At 38.7% G+C, this 19,269-nt stretch overlaps 1 protein-coding gene across 1 annotated transcript in view; it reads right to left on the bottom strand.

Moving 5' to 3' along the window:
• Positions 1 to 19,150, bottom strand: part of TBCK (TBC1 domain containing kinase) — a 98,184-nt gene extending 79,034 nt beyond the window's left edge. Inside the window, exons 1-3 of the mRNA XM_081333217.1 lie at positions 19,080 to 19,150; positions 13,197 to 13,415; positions 8,777 to 8,849 (exon numbers count right to left, since the gene is read on the bottom strand). Coding sequence (XP_081189343.1) covers positions 8,777 to 8,849; positions 13,197 to 13,389 — 266 coding nt within the window. The 5' untranslated portion in view covers positions 13,390 to 13,415; positions 19,080 to 19,150. The remainder of the gene's footprint in view (positions 1 to 8,776; positions 8,850 to 13,196; positions 13,416 to 19,079) is intronic.
• Positions 19,151 to 19,269: the final 119 nt, after the last annotated feature.

The following is a 19,269-nucleotide window of genomic DNA, read 5'->3' on the forward strand; positions in this document are numbered from 1 at the left end:
AGTTTGGAATTGAGTACCTTTGTGCTCTTTCAGTTGCAATTATGTTTCAAATAGCAATCCATTCCTACTATCAGCTTTGTTTCAATGTATTTTCACCCTAAAGAGTTCCTAACAGGAAATTTCTAATTCATCATTTTTTCTTTCCTTAGAAACTATATTTAATGTTGCGTAAAACAACTCTGTGTACTATGCTCTAGCTTAAAATTGCACAAAACACAAAATTTATCTGAGGGTGTCTTGGACTGCTTCTCTTACTTCATCCTTTAAAGTGAGGCCAAATGTATTGCATCAATTTAATAACATCTAAAGCCATGGATTGATGAAAAAAGTGCTGATACAGCAGACCGATAGGACTACACTGTCAGTTTCAACACAACACCATTATAACAGAAGGAAAAAAAGTGAGTATAAAGCCTGCCTAATTTGGGAGGGGGGGACAAACACAACATGATCTGATCAAGAAAAATAGCTGTTGAGCAGGAAGATCTAAGGTAGGACAGTGGTTAAATACTTTGTTTTTCATTGCTAGCCAACCTAGTTTAAGTGAAACATTAACAGCCACATAAGCTGCCTAGTTTTTTTTAACAGAGCTGGATTATAACATGCATCACATTTAAGCAAGAAGAGCATAAGGCTAAGCAAGAAGAGCATGAGAGCATAAGGCTATAAACAACATCAATACCCTCTTTTTTGTTTTGTTTTTTGCAACGTTGTAATTACACAATGTCTCACTAGTCCTCTTGTTTTGGTCCAAATTTTGGTCAAGGCTAAATGGGCAGAATGTGAGGAGAGTGATTATTTTACCCAATTCCTTGTGTATAGTGCTCATAAGAACAGACGACGGTCCTTTGACAGAGACAGTGAATACATACCATCAGAACCCTGAGTTGAACAGTGTTTTATAGCAGCTGAAAAATTCTTCCAAAGAAGCCTATAAATCCAACTGAAAGGAAGCCCACCTCAAATTTAAGATAACTCCCCGCCTCTAGGAAAGAGTAACATTTTAAAAAAATCATATACTATTCATAGGCAAAATCAGTGAGATACGCTAGTGAGAGGGACTGAGTGTAATCAGAGAGACCCTGATACAAGGCAACCTCTGTTCAAGAGTACTTCAGCCATAGCATTCCATAGAATAATTTTGGAACAGCCACTCCCCCGAATGCAATCTACTTCATTATGGTGATAAGTGGTGATGGACAGTATGCTGCAGCTGCCAACAAAGTCAATGCAGTCCAAGGCTGCATCAACAGAGAGATAATATCAAGATCATGGGAAGTGATAGTACCACACTATACTGCATTAATAAGCCACACTTGGAATACTGTATGAGGTTCTGGTTACCAGGATACAAAAGGCATCCAAAAGAGCCCAGCGAAGAGCAATAAAAATGATAAAGGGTCTGGAAGCTAAATTAGTAGCTAAGGCTACTAGATATGTTTAGCTTAATAAAGAGAAGGCTTAAGGGTGACATGATAGCTATCTTCCAATACTTGAAAGGCTGTAATAGAGAAGAGAGAGTTGATGGTGGCCGCCAGGGGGAGAGCATTCTCTGTAGGCGCGCCTGCCCTCTGGAATCAGCTTCCGGTTGAGCTCCGGATGGCTCCCGACCTTCGCTCGTTTCGCCGTGACCTGAAGACTTGGTTGTTTGAACAGGCCGGCCTGCACTGAGGGATTGGATTTTAGTGTTTAAATTTTTTAAAAAAATTAAATTTTAGATTGTATTTATTACTTAGGGCTATTGATTTAATCTTATTTTAATTTTTATACCTTGTGTGTTGTTACTGTTTTAATTGCCCTGTACACCGCCCCGAGTCCTTGGAGAGGGGCGGTATATAAATCTAATAAAATAAAAATAAATAAATAAATAAATAAATTTATTCTCCAAAGCACTTGAAGGCAGGACAAGAAGTAATGGGTAGAGGGAGATTCAATCTGAATCTAAGGAGACATTTCCTGACAGTGAGAGCAAATTAATCAGTGGAAAAGCTTGTTTCCCAGAGTTGTCGGAGTTTAATTGATGGAGATTTTTTTAAAAAAGGTTGGACAACTATTTGTCTGGGATGGAATTAAGGACTTCTGCCTTGGGTAGGAGGTTGGACTAGAACAGAGGTTCTCAATCCCCGGTCCATGGACCGGCACAGGTCCGCGGCATGCCAGTAGCCGGGCCACACAAGCAAACGAAGCCCCATCTGTGGGATGCAGGCAGCACATGAAACCACAGCCCCTCCAGTCCACAGAAAAATGTCTCTCCATGGAACCAGTTCCTGATGCCCAAAAGGCTGGGGGCCACTGGACTAAAAGACCTATGATTCTATGATTCATTGGTTTGCAGTAACTAGCTAATTAATTAATTATATATAATATGCATGACAAGTTACACTAAAAATAGTTAAAACCAGAAGTATGTAAAAATATAGTAACAGAGATGGCAGTTACTCATCATCTCCCAAATGTTCTCTACTCAATGTCTATTTTTACCAGCGTTTTGAAGAGCAGTAGGATATCAAGAACTATTTGATAAAGTTAGCTAATCCACATTCCTAGATCAACTATTCTCTTACTATCATTCTTGTCTCAAACAACAATAACCGAATCATGTAAACAGAGGGAGAGGGAGGAAGTGGAGGAGGAGGAAGAGTTGGTATCTATAGCTAGGTGTTGAACCAGCTCAGACAGTTTGAGCTGGTTTGGCACATTGAACGGGTACATTTTACTCTCCACCTTTTTATTACCAGGCAATGCAATGCTTATAAAGATGCAACACATGAAGCCACAGTTAAAACATAATATTCAAACCAGCATCAAACAGGGAATTCAGATCTTTCTCAAGGTTAAAGAAATCATAGCTTCTGACACTAAACCAATCCTAGGTTAACTATGATCCCATTTTTCCATATATTTAGATAAGGTAAGGTAAGATTAGATTTATTGCCATTTTTTACTGTGGGCACAACAGCACACATCAAAAATGAAATTTAGTTGCCCGCTCTCAAAGTGAGCACATACATCACACACACCTAAACATACTATATACAACATATGTATAGACCCCCACCCCTACATATACAAAACAAATAAATATTAAACACTGTCCATCTTGAATATATAACGGAAGGAGGAAGCCTGAGAGTTCACAAGGTTAATGCTGTATGGAATGAAACTATGGCTGAATCTGGATGTTCTGCTTCGGATACCACGAAGCCTCCTCCCAGAAGGCAACAAGGAAAACAGGTCGTGAAGAGGATGTGTAGTGTCCCAGATAATCTTACAGACCCTGCTCAAGCAACGCTTCTGTGCTATGTCTTGGATGGAGGGGAGGGAACTGCCAATGATCTTTTCGGCCATCCTCACCACTCTCTGCACCGCCTTCCTGTCTGAAGCAGTGATGCTTCTAAACCAGACAGTGGTGCTATATGACAGGATGCTCTGGATCGTCCCTCTGTAGAAAGTGGTAAGGATAAAGGAAGATGTGCTTTTCTCATGCGACACAGAAAATGCAGGCGCTGCTATGCTCGCTTCACCAGTGTCTTGCTATTTGTTAACCGCACAACCAGGAATTTGATCCTGGTAATCATCTCCACAGGTAAATCATTAATGCACAGAGAAGTGTGGCTATGCCTGCCTTTTCTGAAATCGACAATGATCTCTTTGGTTTTTCCGGTATTTAAAACTAGCCTGTAACTCTATTTCAGTTCCAATTTTGTATTTATTAAAAAAAATCAAAGAATAATTAAGAAAAGGAGGGTTGGATTCTACATAAACAAATCATGACTAATGGGTTGGATTTTTCCCCATTCCTTTTCTATATTATGACCTCACTACAACAAATACTGTTTTGGAAATGAATTTCTGGAAAAGGAATAAAAAGAAATACATTCTAAAAAGATTACATATCCCAAAATATGATTTGTCCTACTTGGTGAGATTAAAATGGTTTATTTTCTTCCTGTGTGTAGGTAGGTAACTTGTTACTCTTTTTCATTACATCATGTTGTCTTGACTTTAATTCCTTTTCTCAGACTTTGATCATATTTCTTCATGTCCATGTATTCAACACTTAACTGCAGATTTTATTAGTACAAATAACATGGATCCATGATTGAGAATGAAAACAAAAACAACACATTTGTTTCATAAAAAGAGACTATACATTTTTTTGATCTGTATGTTTACCAACAAAGTTCTCTCTGACAAGAATAATTTCTCTCAATTAAAAACAACAAAATCTTCCTTCCTCTTTCACTGAGAAACATACACAGACTTTTTAACCAATTAAAATGAGCAATTTTTCTGATTGTTCCCCTCCAGTGCGTGTTCATTTTCTGTACACACAAATTAATGTATCAGTCTCAAGTGTGAAAATTACTTGGGAGTTCAGTACTGTAAATGATATCACCATAAAGACAAGCCTTGCATCCAGTACATACATCTATACAAAGTATTTTAAAATCTTCCTTTATATAAATTCTACCGATCATTTGATTTTGCAAGATAGTACAACAGTAAGGTTTTTACTATAGAACAAAACAAAAATATCTAATTCAGAAAGTAGACAGTACTTCAATAAAAGCAAATAAAATCTACTCATCCAAATCAGATCATGTTTTCCACCAAGCTAGTAAAAGAGCTGCAGACACAGTCTGCTTCCGATCAAGGACTCTATGTATAACACACTATACCTTCGTATTTCTCTGATGGTTCACTGGTAATTTTTCAAAACCATAACCTCTGAAACATATGACAACTTTGTTTGAGTGAAGACATATTATCTTGACTTAGATCACAAATTGAGAACTGTCCACAAAGTACTACAGGTGCCAAAAGTCTGTATCCTCTTTTCCTAGGTTTTAATTTCGAAGGCAATATAAAGTACCACATGAATGATGAAGAATAAAATAAATACTGGCCCTCTTTAAACCCTTGAAAAAACATTCTCAATATATGTTTGTGAAAATATAGGTAGTCCTTGGGTTAAAGAATGTCCAGCTTACGGACAACCCATAGTTACAAATGTGCTATTGACTCAGAGGTAGATGACATTCTCCCTCCATATCCCAGCCAACAAACTATCAAAGGCACACAATGCTTCCATAAGCATTACAAAGTAGTGGATGCGATTTTAATGTACTGTACAGCCTATTTTCAATGGTTCATGAAAAAATTGCACCAATGAACTGCTGACTTGAGGAAGGAGAACACCAGCCACGATTTTACTTTGCCAATTGCCCTTCTGTTCTACTATCCTGCAAAATCAAATGAGAGTAGAATTTATATAAAGGAAGATTTTTTCCATGGTTTATGTATACGTATGAATGAAAGAAAAGATGTAGGAAGAGTACTGTAAATGTTAATCATGATCTTTTTCCCCCTTATCTAAAGTTTTTAAGAGCCACACACACTGACACACAGATTCTCTCCCTCTTTCTTCAGAATGATACTAAATACTTGTTCCAACTTACATAAATTCAGGTTAAAGGTAGATTTAGGAAAGGAACTCCTTCTTAGCAAAGGGACTGCCTATATCTGAAATGTCAAACACAAGGCCCGGGGGCCAGATCCAGCCCACGAAGTGGGTTCATGTGGCCCCTGAAGCCATCCTGGAAACAGTGAGGGAACGGCCCCCGCTGCCTTGGCCCTGGCCCAGAGACCCTCCTTCTGCCAGAGACCCCCAGATCTGTCCCACTCCTGCCCAGGCCCCCATAGGCACCCTTGATGCCAATGATGTAGAGCTGGCCATGCCCACCCAGTAGGCCATACGCACTCCAGCCACGGCCACCCAGTAGGCCGCACCCACCCTGGCCATACCCACCCGGTCCCCCAAGGGCAACCACAATGCTGATGTGGCCCTCAATAAAATTGAGTTTGACACCCCTAGCCTATATCATACTAATAGACAATACAAGTGATAATAAAAATACATTCATTAATTTTGAAATGTGTAAAAATTTTACACACACACTTCATAATGCATTCTCTCTCTCCCTCTCTCTCTGTATACACACACACACACACACACACACACAAACACTTATTCACATACATGCACACAGGCATATATACAGTATATGTGCACATATTTAAATATCTACAGCAGGGGTGTCAAACTCAATTTCATTGAGGGCTGCATCAGCATTGTGGTTGCCCTCAAGGGGCCGGGTAGGTATGGCAAGGGTGGACGTGGCCTACTGGGTGGGTGTGGCTAGAGTGCGTATGGCCTACTGGGTGGGCATGGCCAGCTCTACATCGTTCGCATCAAGGGTGCCTATGGGGGCCTGGGCAGGAGTGGGACAGATCTGAGGGTCTCAGGCAGAAGGAGGGCCGCTGGCCCAGGGCCAAGGCAGTGGGGGCCGTTTCCTCACTCTTTCCAGGATGGCTTTGCGGGCCACATGAAACCACTTCACAGGCCGGATCCGGCCCCCGGGCCTTGTGTTTGACATGTCTAATCTACAGTATGTCTATTTACACATACACACAAAGCAGTATGTTAAATTAGTATTATGCAGTACATATCAGGTTCAGATTAATGAGTACTTAAACTTTTGATACATTAAAACTCAATACAAGCTTCTAATTCAAAGAACCAATACTATTTTGCTTAAACTATTTTTTCTTTTTTGCTGAACAAACACAATTTAGGAAGGAAATAAGATAAGAATTCTAATGCCATGGTACAAGCATACAAAATTAAGATGTTTTTTGAGATTATATACTGCAACAATACACACACCCCAAACTACCACCTCAAACCTGAACAAGATAGACAGAACAATCCAATGGGCTTTATGAAAAAGATCCTAGTCTATTCAAAGGGGTAAACTTTGCTAACTAGGCATGCACAAAATTCCAATTTTTCAGTCGGATAGTACTACAATCTTTGTTTAGGCCATTGGTTCATCATCAAATGTTCTAAAAGAATGATTTTAGGCTATTTCTGACATCTAATTCTCTTTTAAAAACTCCCATCTGCTCTTATAATTGTATCTCAGTAAAATATTGGATAAATCCTCTTAAGAAATGAACTGAAATTAAAACACACACAGAGACAGGGAGAACAAACAAAATAGAAAAGAATAATAATCTTGCAATCTTATAACAGAAGAAGGAATATACAGAAACATACAAATACCTAGCTCATATGTAATGTATACAATGATCAATGACTTCATAAGTTTAGCTGTGAAAAAAAGGATCAGCCAGCTGGAAAGCCTGCTATTTTCCACTTTGCAAGGAAATATGGACTGTCCACTCTGGTATATCTTCAATTTCAGCACAGCCTAACAAATTTCCTGCTGACTTGACATCAGCTTATGTTACAGGTGCAAAGGACATTTTTTTCTGACAAGTGTAATGAATTAATCCATAAACCATAAGGACAGCTTCTCTCATTCCTTAAGAGTTTCAGAAATTAATTACAAAAGCATTCACATCAAACTTTGGCTGTTCTATCATGAATTAATACAAACCAAACATGTACGAAGAGTTGGAAAATCTGTTGCAAAACTAATTCACCAAAATGGATTAAGCAACATAATGGAGTATTTCCCTTTCTTAAATTATTTCTGGCTATTGAAAATGCCTACAAAAGAAAACAATGTTCCCTTTAATTAAATGCAATACATTTTTTCCCCTGGGCACACTGGAATTCTCCTTGAGGTAAAATAGCCTTTTTGTTATACTGAAGCTACGCCACTCTAGTGGCTTGAGTGTGGCACAGAAAAGATATTCCATATGTATATGCTGCTTAATGTGAATCTTAGTCACTGGTATATCTCTCTGTGTGTGCAAGCGTGTGTGTGCACACACATACAGACATGCATAAATGTAAATAGTGCTTTCTTATAAATTGCTTTGGGGGGCATTTTTTAAAACAGTTTTGAAAAAACTTTCCAGGTTTTAAGCTTTTTGAGGAACGATGGAAGTAAAACATTGAAAATAAAAATTATGTTGTTTATGTGTATATATACATATATCAGCAAGAATATTCAAGCAAGCCTTTGTGTGCATAGAACACTTTGAAACCAGGTGTACCTTGGAGACACTGCCACTTTGCTTTTACATAAAATAAGTACAAAATTTTGATGCCATAAATTTAAGAGCCAATTCAAACTGCGGGGGGGGGGGAGTTCATTATAATTAAAAGAGTTGGAACTTTCAGTTCTGTTCACATTGTTTTAAAGGGTTTCAGGCTCTATCTATAGTTAAGAGAAAAGGGACAAGATTATAACTCTCCTATATGAGATCGTATTTAGGATTTTTTTCAGTAAATATAATAATCCAAACACAATAAACTAAAAGCAATTTACCATAGAAATATTCTAAATAAATACAAGAAATACCTTTTTTTCCTTTTAACCACTACTCATAATTTAAACACTTAAAACTCTTTATAATCAATGCACAATGATGCACACACAGTTTTACTGTAACTTCCAAGATACTATGTTTATGTTTATATTTTTTTAAAGGTACAAACTTTAAGCAAACACAAACAAAATATACTGGGATAAATGTCTGGCAGCTTCTAGCATTTTCATTAAAAACTATAACTTTTATCCTTTTTGTGCAGAAGTAAATATCTTTTTTATTCTAAGCATGTGTTAATCTGGCTGCCAGAAGGATAAAGCAGAGCTGGAAGATGTCATGTCTGAATCTATATAGACCTGTAAAGATAGTTAAGGTTTTAAAAGAAAAAGTGTATCTGGACTTTTTCACTTAAAGTAGATAAACTTTCAGTTAGCGTGTTTCCTTGCCATGTTTTTTCTTGATATCATACCTCACTGGTTTCCTGTCTCGAAGCAAATCTTCCAGGCTGTTTCTACAATGTTCAGCAACAACCACCAGCCTCTCTGATGGAAAATATAGGCATGAACAAAGACAGTTTTAATATAATAATATGCATATAGAAACCAAACACTTTTACTTTAACATCTTGTCAAAATTAAAACCATATTATGACACACTGCATCATATAATATAAAGAAGATGCCCACTTAGTTTAATGAGATATAACAGAACGGGGAATCTATAATGCCAGAACACTCAATAGGATCTTTGTAGCTTCCAAGATACCACCTATGACACTCATGAGGCCCATCCCACCTTAATTATTTTTTGTTTAACTGCAAACAAAATGAAACAAGAACCTGGAATTCCACAAAGTAAACATCTCCAAATTTAACTTTGCTTCCAGAGCTCTTGGATTCTAGCTCCACAGGGATTATTAGGAAATAAAAAATGGTGAGTTGTAGGTCAGCGCTTACATTAAAATGTGTCTGTCTGCTGAGGTGTATTCTGAAGGACTACAGGAGGTGGCATGGAGTGACCTTATTAGGCTGCCTTGACATATAAACTGATATTTTATGACCAGCTGCCTTTATTGTGACAGCCACTTTGTGAATAGGTAAGTCTCCCTCCCCATAATTTTTTTTGAATGTCAACATATTCAAATACAGGTAGTCCTCAACTTACAACAGCTCACTTAGTGACCATTTAAAGTTACAACGGCATTGAAAAAAGTGACTTATGACAGTTTTTCACATTTGCGACCATTGCAGTATCCCCATGGTCATATCATCAAAATTCAACTGACTCACAGATATAGTGTCCCAGGGTTATTGCGATCACCTGTTGTGATCTTCTGACAAGCAAAGTCAATGGGGAAGCCAGATTCACTTAACATGTCACTAACTTAAGAGTGATTCACTTAACCACTCTGGCAGGAAAGGTAAAATGGGGCAAAACTTGCTTAACAACTGTCTCACTTAGTAATAGAAACTTTGGGCTCAATCGTGGTTGTAAGTCGAGGGTTACTTTGTAGGGAACTCTTACATGGTGAATACTGAAGTTAACATATAGCTAGCAGTTATTATTAATAACCACTATATCCAGATGTAGTTTCACAAGTCAGATTTCATGTACTTTTTATCCATTTATTAATTTTGAAATATATATAGCTACTTTTTATCCCAAAGGAGGATTTAAAGCCAATGCTTCATTAGCAGGGAAAAATCTACCAGCTTAAGCAGAAAATGTTCCATTTATTACATTTTCTATGTTTGAAGGAAATGAAGTATGTCAGTTCCAAAGTTTGAGATATTTTTCCCCTATTCCATATGTGTGCATCTTCCATCTAGCCCTGAAATACCACTTTGTGACCTTCTTAAAATCGTTGAATCCCAAAAATGAATACACAGTTTTCTCCTTTGGCAGCCATATTGATTGTTTGGTTTTGCTAATTAATTTTATTCTAGGAATTTTAATTGGTTTTGGGAACTGTTTGGGTATTTTTACTGCACATTATGTATTTATCTTGTGTGTAAATTGCCAAAAGTGTTTTAAGAAGGCAACAGTATATATATAAATGGGATAAATAAGTAGCCCCTGACTTTTACTATTACAATGATGTAATTGTTTTATCACTAAAATATCACACTTAAAATGAGCAACGATGGAATCTGTGATGTTTCCTATGCTTCTTTCACCTCTATTTTTCCATTTCATAGAAATATTTGAAGAATTCAGCAACAAGTAACTGTCAAGCACTTCTTGAAACATAAAAAACATTCAATGTATAGGATAATAGTCAGGTTAGTCAAAACTCTTGGCTGATATGTCTATTGAGTTTTTTTAGGGCTTTGCCCATCTTAACAATATTCTCCATTGTAACTACATCTTTTCTTTCCTTGTTCATATCTCAAAATGAAGTAAAGATCAAATCAGAGAAAACCTATCCTTATTTTCTTCTCTCAGCAACATTAACTAATATTGACTTTTAAGTTACACTTTAAAAATTTACTGTGCACCAATTAACTCATTTTTTTAAAAAAAAAATTAAATAGGATATCATTTAGAGAATTAATGAAAGTGAATTGTTTTAAAACTAAATTGCTAGTATTGTAGAAGGCTAATGCAGACTTCAGCCCTAGCACAGAAAACTTTAGTCCTTGGTATGCCATACAAAGGACATATTGCTCAAGATTTTCTAACAAAATGGGAAAAAAAATCTTCTTTTTACATGAATAATAGGCAAGATTCCCAGGTGGGATTTCAGCCAATAGCAAAGGATGAAAATCATGCAATTCCAGGTGCCAATATCAAGTATACTTTTTATATAAATATTAATTGCATCAATGGCATACATAACATTAATCAATAGTTAATGTTGCTTGCTTGATCGTATTCAGTATGCTTAAATCACACTAGAAAAAAGGGGCAGGAAGTTAATAAGTAACTTAACTCCATGCATTTAAACACACTAAGTGCACTAAATATTTCAGCATGTAGGCTATTCAAAATACCTTTGCTTCCGGTCTACCACAAAATACCCCTAATTTTCATTAAAATCATGTTAAGCTATAATGTGGTTTGTTTCATGTTATGTGTACTCAGCCACTATGGTTTGTAAGCCATGATTTATGGCACTGCGTGATTTGTGCATCCATGTAGAGCTTTCTATGAAAATAACAGCCAATTTGCTATATAGACAAGCATATTAAAATAAACCAAGGCTAGTACAAAGTAGAAACTCAGCCAGTCTAACGTATATATCACAACCTTCACTACAGTCAAAAGATAAGGCATATGGATTATTAGCTTACACCAACATTCCTTGACCTGGTGTCTTCCAGATATGATGAATCACAGCTATCAATATCCAGACTACACAGGATTAATGGGAATTATAGTTAAGTTGTGGAGAGCCAGCAGCAACCATAACATGTCATATTATGACACCATTATGAAAATGGTGCAATTATTGTAATGACATTATGACATTTGGTGGAAATACATCAGTCACCTAATCCTAATGCAATTTGCGCCTACATATCCTGAAGAAAGCAATGTATCTTAAAATACAATTTTTAAACTGTAAGAAATTAATATGTTTTACTTCATTTCCATATGATGTGAAAAAAATGCAATTTAAACTGTGTCATTCAATGATTTGCAAGATTCAGAAGTCTATAAGCAACATAAGAGATGTGAATTACAGTTGCCCATCAATTTTACTGTTATATGTGCCAGCAATAAATTCTGTAATTTAAGAATTGGGAGTAGGAAGTGGGAAAGGATTGTTGAGAGTGCCTTCTGTGAAGCACATTTCTTTTCAACTTCCTACATCAAAAGAAAGATTTAAGGAATTAAAGTGAAAGCAAGACCCACTGATGAAATACAGGACCTAGGAAATAAACGCAGTGAATGAAGTTCCTACATTTAAAACCAAACAGAACCCAGCAAAAAGAGAAGCTTGAAAGAGACAAAGGGGATGGCAGAGAAAAATATATAGACAGAGTGTGAAAAAGAAAAGAAAATAGCTCAAAATTATCAGTGTAATCTGAACTATAGGATAACAAAGCCTGTAATGAAAGAGCAGCTACGTACATCTGTGACTGTTATGTGTAACAATAGTGGTAAGACTGAAATATGCTGCAGCCGAGTCAGTCTGGAGGAAAGCAAACAAATGCCTTTGGGAAAAATAAATGTAGAAGTCTTTGAAGTTTCTAAAACTCTGAAGTACATATACAAAATAATTAATGCAACAGTCTTCCAATCACACCCAAAAGTCTGTCTGTCTGTCTGTCTATCTATCATCTATCATCTATCTATCTATCTATCTATCTATCTATCATCTATCTATCTATCTATCTATCTATCTATCTATCTATCTATCTATCTATCTATCTATCTCTACCTATCTACCTATCTACCTATCTATCTATCTATCTATCTATCTATCTAATGGGACTTATATGCCGCCCTATCTCCCGAAGGACTCAGGGCGGCTAACAACAATAAAATACAAATAAGATACAAATATTAAGAAAAAATTAAATTAAACTATACCAAGCCTTAACTAAAACCAATAAAACCTTAAAACCATATTAAAAAACCCCTTATCATCAGTCCAGGTCGGCCTGTTGGAAAAGAAGTGTCTTAAGGTCACGACGAAAGGACCGGAGGTCAGGGGCCATCCGGAGCTCCAAGGGGAGCTGATTCCACAGGGCAGGTGCCCCCACAGAGAAGGCTCTCCCCCAGGGGGTCGCCAGACAACATTGTCTGACCGACGGCACTCTGAGGAGGCCCTCTCTGTGTGAGCGTACAGGGCGATGGGAAGTCGTTCCTGGCAGTAGACGGTCCTGCAGCTATCCCGGGCCTAAGCCAGTTATGGGGTTGAAAAAAATAATACAACTTACCATGTTTTCCACGAGAAATATCCACATACTGGCAAAGCCGGGGATATGTAAGTGTCTTAAGAATCTGAAAGCGACCCAGGATCTTTATGGAATTTGGAGTCAAAGGTAGACCATTGCTGCCACAAACATCATTTGGGAGAGCTGAAGCAAAAAAGGTGAAAGCTCCTAATTCTGAATCCTTTAAGGCAAACATGTCAGAAGTCTAGCACGTGTGTGCCCCTGAAAGAGAAATGAAGAGGAATTGATAAAAACAGGTTTTACAGTAACAGCAGTGAAGCAAAATAAAAGCTGCTAAATACTGATTAGAACTAACTAAAGATAGCTACTGTATGTCATTATTTATAAATTATGAAGTTACTTTAACCAGTATTTCTTTTATAGCATTCAGACCATTCCAAATAGAAAAGCCTCAACCTGAGATTATTCAGGTAGTCTTTAGAAAGAAATTATATGGACTAAAGAGTAATAAAGTGGATTTTTTTTCCTCATTACTGGTTCAAAAAGAAATAAAATATAAAAGTATTTCACTTATAACGAAACCAAAAGTATACAATGATCCTCCAGAAGGAATAAGTGTAAAAACAAGTAGGAAAGTATTCAAAACAATCTCAGATAAATTTAACATTAAAAAAGTGAAGACAATATATTAGCATTAACTTAGATCTTTCAAAAGTGTATAATATTAGTTTTCATTTAAACATTTTACTTATAAATAAAGCTGCTTTGATAGTATTGACTCTAATTGGGGGATTAAAGTTGTATAGTTGGGGCACTGATGCTTTAAACAGGAATATAAATAACAGCTTTCTCAGTACTGTGGGATAGAAACACCCAGCTCATAAGGCAACTGGCAATGGGTCCCCTGAATTTCAGGGAATAGAATTTTCGATATCTACACCAAAACATTTCAGCCCTCAAATTATCTACTACTGTAATATTGTCTACTACTATGTTACAGGTATGTTCAGGTTCTGGGTAAAGACAATTAAGTATTAGTAAAATATTACACATTAGGGTTAATTTAGCTGATGTGCATGGTGAGGTGAAGTGGGTGTAATCCATTTCCTCATTCATCACTCCATGGATATCCACATCTCCATCCTGTCCTTGGTGAAGAGGATTAGTATCCCATAGAGCAGACATGTCAAAAACAAGGCCCGGGGGCCGGATGCGGCCCGCAAAGTGGTTCCATGTGGCCCGCGAATCCATCCTGGAAACAGTGAGGGAACGGCCCCCACTGCCTTGGCCCTGGCCCAGAGACCCTCCTTCTGCCAGAGACACTCAGATCTGTCCCACTCCTGCCCAGGCCCCCATAGGCACCCTTGATGCGAATGAGGTAGAGCTGGCCACGCCCACCCAGTAGGCCATGCGCACTCTAGCCACGCCCACCCAGTAGGCCACGCCCACCCTGGCCATACCCACCCGGTCCCCTGAGGGCAACCGCAATGCTGATGCGGCCCTCAATGAAATTGAGTTTGACACCCCTGCCATAGAGCAAGAGTGTCAAACTGCCGGCCCGGGGGCCGGATGCATCATAGTGAAACCGTGCCCACCACATTGCCAGCAATGGCAAAAAAGTTGTGATACGTTGCGACACATCACGTGACGTTGCAAATTTGACATCCCTGCCATATAGAAAGGAACATGTTGTTCTTTAGCTAATAGAAGGCTACGGCAGTGCTTCTCCATCATATCCTCTAAACAAGCTCAAAGGGATTTAATTTCTGAGACCCTTTGTGCACATGCACCACTGGAAGATATGGGGGGGGGGATAGTTTCAGCTACTGCTTACTGATCAATCTCTCCATGGATTGAAGCTTTTAGCTTTAAGACCTAAAACAGACATTTATGGAAGTATTTTTCTCTATTTTTAGCTAATATTGGATATACATACAAATTTCACTATATCAAACAAATACTCCATTGAATATAATCTATGTTATTTTTCAGCAAACATGAATTATAATTTAAGTATTGGAGAATATATGATGGTGACCGTGAAGCCTCTGGCATGTATTAGTTTTCTTGGAACGTTCAACAATATTTGTAATGCAAAGCAAATGAAAAAGGTTGAGAGACAATATGTAACAGAGCCTTGGTGGAGCAGTGGGCTAATGCCTCCTTAAGTAACACCAGCTGCCTGCAATTAGTGCAGGTTCGCATCCCACCAGGCTCAAGGTTGACTCAGTCTTCCATCCTTCCGAGGTAGGTAAAATGAGGACACAGATTGTTGGGGGCAATAAGCTGACTTTGTAATAATGCCGCTTGGGGGTGTGTGTGAAAGCCCTAATAAGCAGGCATATACATAGAATGAAGGCTACTGCTAAGCTTGTAAGCCGCCCTGAGTCTTCGGAGAAGGGCGGGATATAAATGGAATTAAAATAAAAAAATAAAAAAATAAAAGTCAGCATAACGTGGACTAAAATATTTCCCATGGATAGGAATTACAGTACCTTTGTGGGCAAAATAAGTAGGCTTCATAAAAGCTAGCCTTGAGAGAAAGAAAACATTGAAAATCACAGTATTTAAAAGCAGGATTTTAAAAAAGAAACAAACAAAAATGAAGCAGGATAGTTGAACTCCTAAAGCAATTGGAAAAATTAATTAAGACATGAAAACAGCAGTGGAGAATAAATAAAAATGGCACTGCAACTGAAGATGTGAAGGCCCAGTGGAGAAAAGCAGGAAATGTTCAATTCCTGTTGCTTAATGAACAAAGAACTATCTCCTAATACAGTATTTTCTTAACAAAAAGATAGAAAAACTTGTCTTGGTACAATAAAAACCTTTGTTTTCACTCTCTGGGAATAATAAAATAATAAAAACAAAGGATCCGAAGAACTGAATATTGCTAATGGTGAAATTATTTAAAGTCAGAAATAGAAACAGATCAGGCATTTAATGTAATGTGTTATGATTTCTAGCTTTTAGTTCATTCCTCATCAAACAAATCACCAAGCCACTGTAACTCTATTTTAAAATCAAATATGTGCATGTGTTTTAAAACAGAATGCAACAATTTATAATTAATGTTATACTCTTCAAAAATATAACTTTTCAGTTAACCAAGTTATATATGTAACTTATTCTATAAAATAGCTATGTTTGTAAGGGTGATTTAAAAATTGCATGTTATACTAATTTTGTACTACTACTACTACTACTACTACTACTGCTAAAGTTGGAAGGGATCTTGGAGGTCATCTAGTCCAACCCCTTGCTCAGGCAGGAAACCCTATACCATTTGAGACAAATGGCTGTCCAGTCTCTTCTTAAAAACTTCCAGTGTTGGAGCATTCACCGCTTCTGGAGGCAGGTTGTTCCACTGGTTAGTTGTTCTAACTGTCAGGAAGTTTCTCTTTAGTTCTAGGTTGCTTCTCTTTTTGGTTAGTTTCCATCCTTTGCTTCTTGTCCTGCTTTCAGGTGCTTTGGAGAATAGCTTGACTCCCTCTTCTTTGTGGCAGCCCCTGAGATATTGGAACACTGCTATCATGTCACCCCTCGCCCTTCTCTTCATTAAACTAGACATGCCCAATTCCAGCAACCTATAGTCATTATACCGTATTTTCCGGCGTATAAGACGACTTTTTAACCCATGAAAATCTTCTCAAAAGTTGGGGGGTCGTCTTATACGCCCAGTCGTCTTATACGCCGGAAAATAGTACATAAATCAATCGAGCGCCCCTGTTCTTGCAAAGCAACTTCAAGCCTCCTTAGTCCAGTCCCCCCTCCAACATGACTCTCCCTTCCCACCCCCAAGAGCCCCTAAGCCCCTTCCCCTCCCCCTTGCAAACGCCAGACCCCGGGAGCTCTTGCGTTTATTCCAAAGGGTGGGTGGAAGGAAAAGCCCCTTTTGGCTCTGGCATGGCTGCAAGTCGACGAGCCCGGGAAGGCACGCCCTCCCCTCTCACTGTGGAGGAAGCAGGGCAGGCTGGCGTCAGGCGGGAGCCGGCAGGGCAGTCCTGCGCACGCGCGCGCTCCCCGGCTGCTAAGGAGTCCTCGGGGAGCCGTGGCAGGCGCCTCACGCCCTTCCCTCTCGAGGCGGCACCGGCGGAGCCATCCGGCGTCGGGCGTGAGCCGGCAGGGCAGTCCTATGCACGCGCGCGCTCCCCGGCTGCTAAGGAGTGCTCGGGGAGCCGTGGCAGGCGCCTCACGCCCTTCCCTCTCGAGGCGGCACCGGCGGAGCCGTCCAGCGTCGGGCAGGAACCGGCAGGGCTTTGCACCATCTGCATCAGACGGGGCTGAATCGGGCTTGTGTCAGACACTTGGCAACTGGCATGTAAGTATTTTCCGGCGTATAAGACGAAAAATCTTGAAAATCTTCTCAAAAGTCGGGGGTCGTCTTATACGCCCAGTCGTCTTATACGCCGGAAAATACGGTATGTTTTAGCCTCCAGTCCCCTAATCATCTTTGTTGCTCTTCTCTGTACTCTTTCTAGAGCCTCAACATCTTTTTTACATCGTGGTGACCAAAACTGGACGCAGTATTCCAAGTTGGCCTTACCAAGGCATTGTAAAGTGGTATTAATACTTCATGTGATCTTGATTCTATCCCTCTGTTAATGCACTGTGTTGGCTTTTTTGGGAGCCAACACTCCTGGCTCATATTTAAGTGATTGTCCACTAAGATTCCAAGATCCTTCTCACAGTTACTACTATTGAGCAAGGTACCACCTATACTATACCTATACATTTGGTTTTTCTTGTCTTAAATGTAGAACCTTACTTTTTTCACCACTGAATTTCATTTTGTTAGATAGCGCCCAGTGTTCAAGTCTGTCAAGATCCTCCTATATCTTAAGCCTATCTTCTGGAGTATTGGCTATTCCTGCCAGCTTGGTGTCTGCAAATTTGATGAGTTCCCCATCTATCCCCTCGTCCAAATCATTGATGAAGATGTTGAAGAGCACTGGGCCCAGCACAGAGCCCTGGGGCAACCCACTACACACTTCCCTCCATGTAGATGCAGTTCCATTGAGGACCACACGCTGAGTACGACCGGTCAGCCAGCTATGAATCCATCTGGTGGTGATGCTGTCTAACCCACATTTTTCTATTTTATCAAGTAGCAGGTTGTGATCTACTTTATCAAATGCCTTACTGAAGTCCAAGTAAATTATATCCACAGCATTCCTCTGGTCCACTAATTTTGTCACTTGGTCAAAGAATTTGTCTGTTTTTGACAAACCCATGTTGGCTTTCAGTAATGACTTTGTTTGCATCTATGTGTTCCGACTCGTTTGATTAACATTCATAAGTCTTCCAATCTGATTTTAGACATGCTTAATTTAGAAGTGCATTCAAGGTGGATCACTCCTCAGGGATATTTTTCTACAGACTTTTACTTCCTTGTGCGTCTAATGCTGCATTTCTCTTTCCCCAATGCTTTACTACGCTTTTATTTCCCAAATCAATTAGGATTGGATTATTCTTTTAAACAGAATAATGAATTATATAATCAACATTCACAATTAAGTGCACTTTTTTCTATCCACTGGTTTGCTTTATGTTGGTTTGCACTTATCCATCACCTCAAACAATATAATCCAATATAGCAAACACTCGATTGGAGAATAATCAAGCATATCAGACAACGCTGTATTTGCTCATAAGCAGCTCACAGATAACATCAATAGTTATCTGTCAACAAGGACAATTTATATTTCTGCATTAAAAAGGACTCAGCCAAAAATTCTGTTTGTACGGAATAACTGAAATCCGCAAATACAGTGGTTTCGTTTCCCTTTTCGAATTGAAGAGTTTACACGTGAATCATAGTTTTTAAAAAATGGCCCGGGCTTGAACTACGTGTTTACCCACAATTTTCTGAATTTCCCGGGACAGAAAGGCATTCTAAACCATGAAGCCACTCGATATACGAACTTGGGTTCACACATCCAATGTTTGCATGTGTCTTGTGGCTCAAGTAACCGTACGAACAAAACCATATTCTCACACCAGGCCTCCAGGCGAGAAGATCCACATAAAGAGATGACCCGACTCACACTCACACTCACACAAATGCAAAGCACCCAGCGCGCTCCCCACGAACCCTCCCGTCCAGCCTACCAAC

This window comes from Vipera berus (assembly GCF_964194415.1).
Source record: "Vipera berus genome assembly, chromosome: 7".
Lineage (NCBI taxonomy): Eukaryota > Metazoa > Chordata > Lepidosauria > Squamata > Viperidae > Vipera > Vipera berus.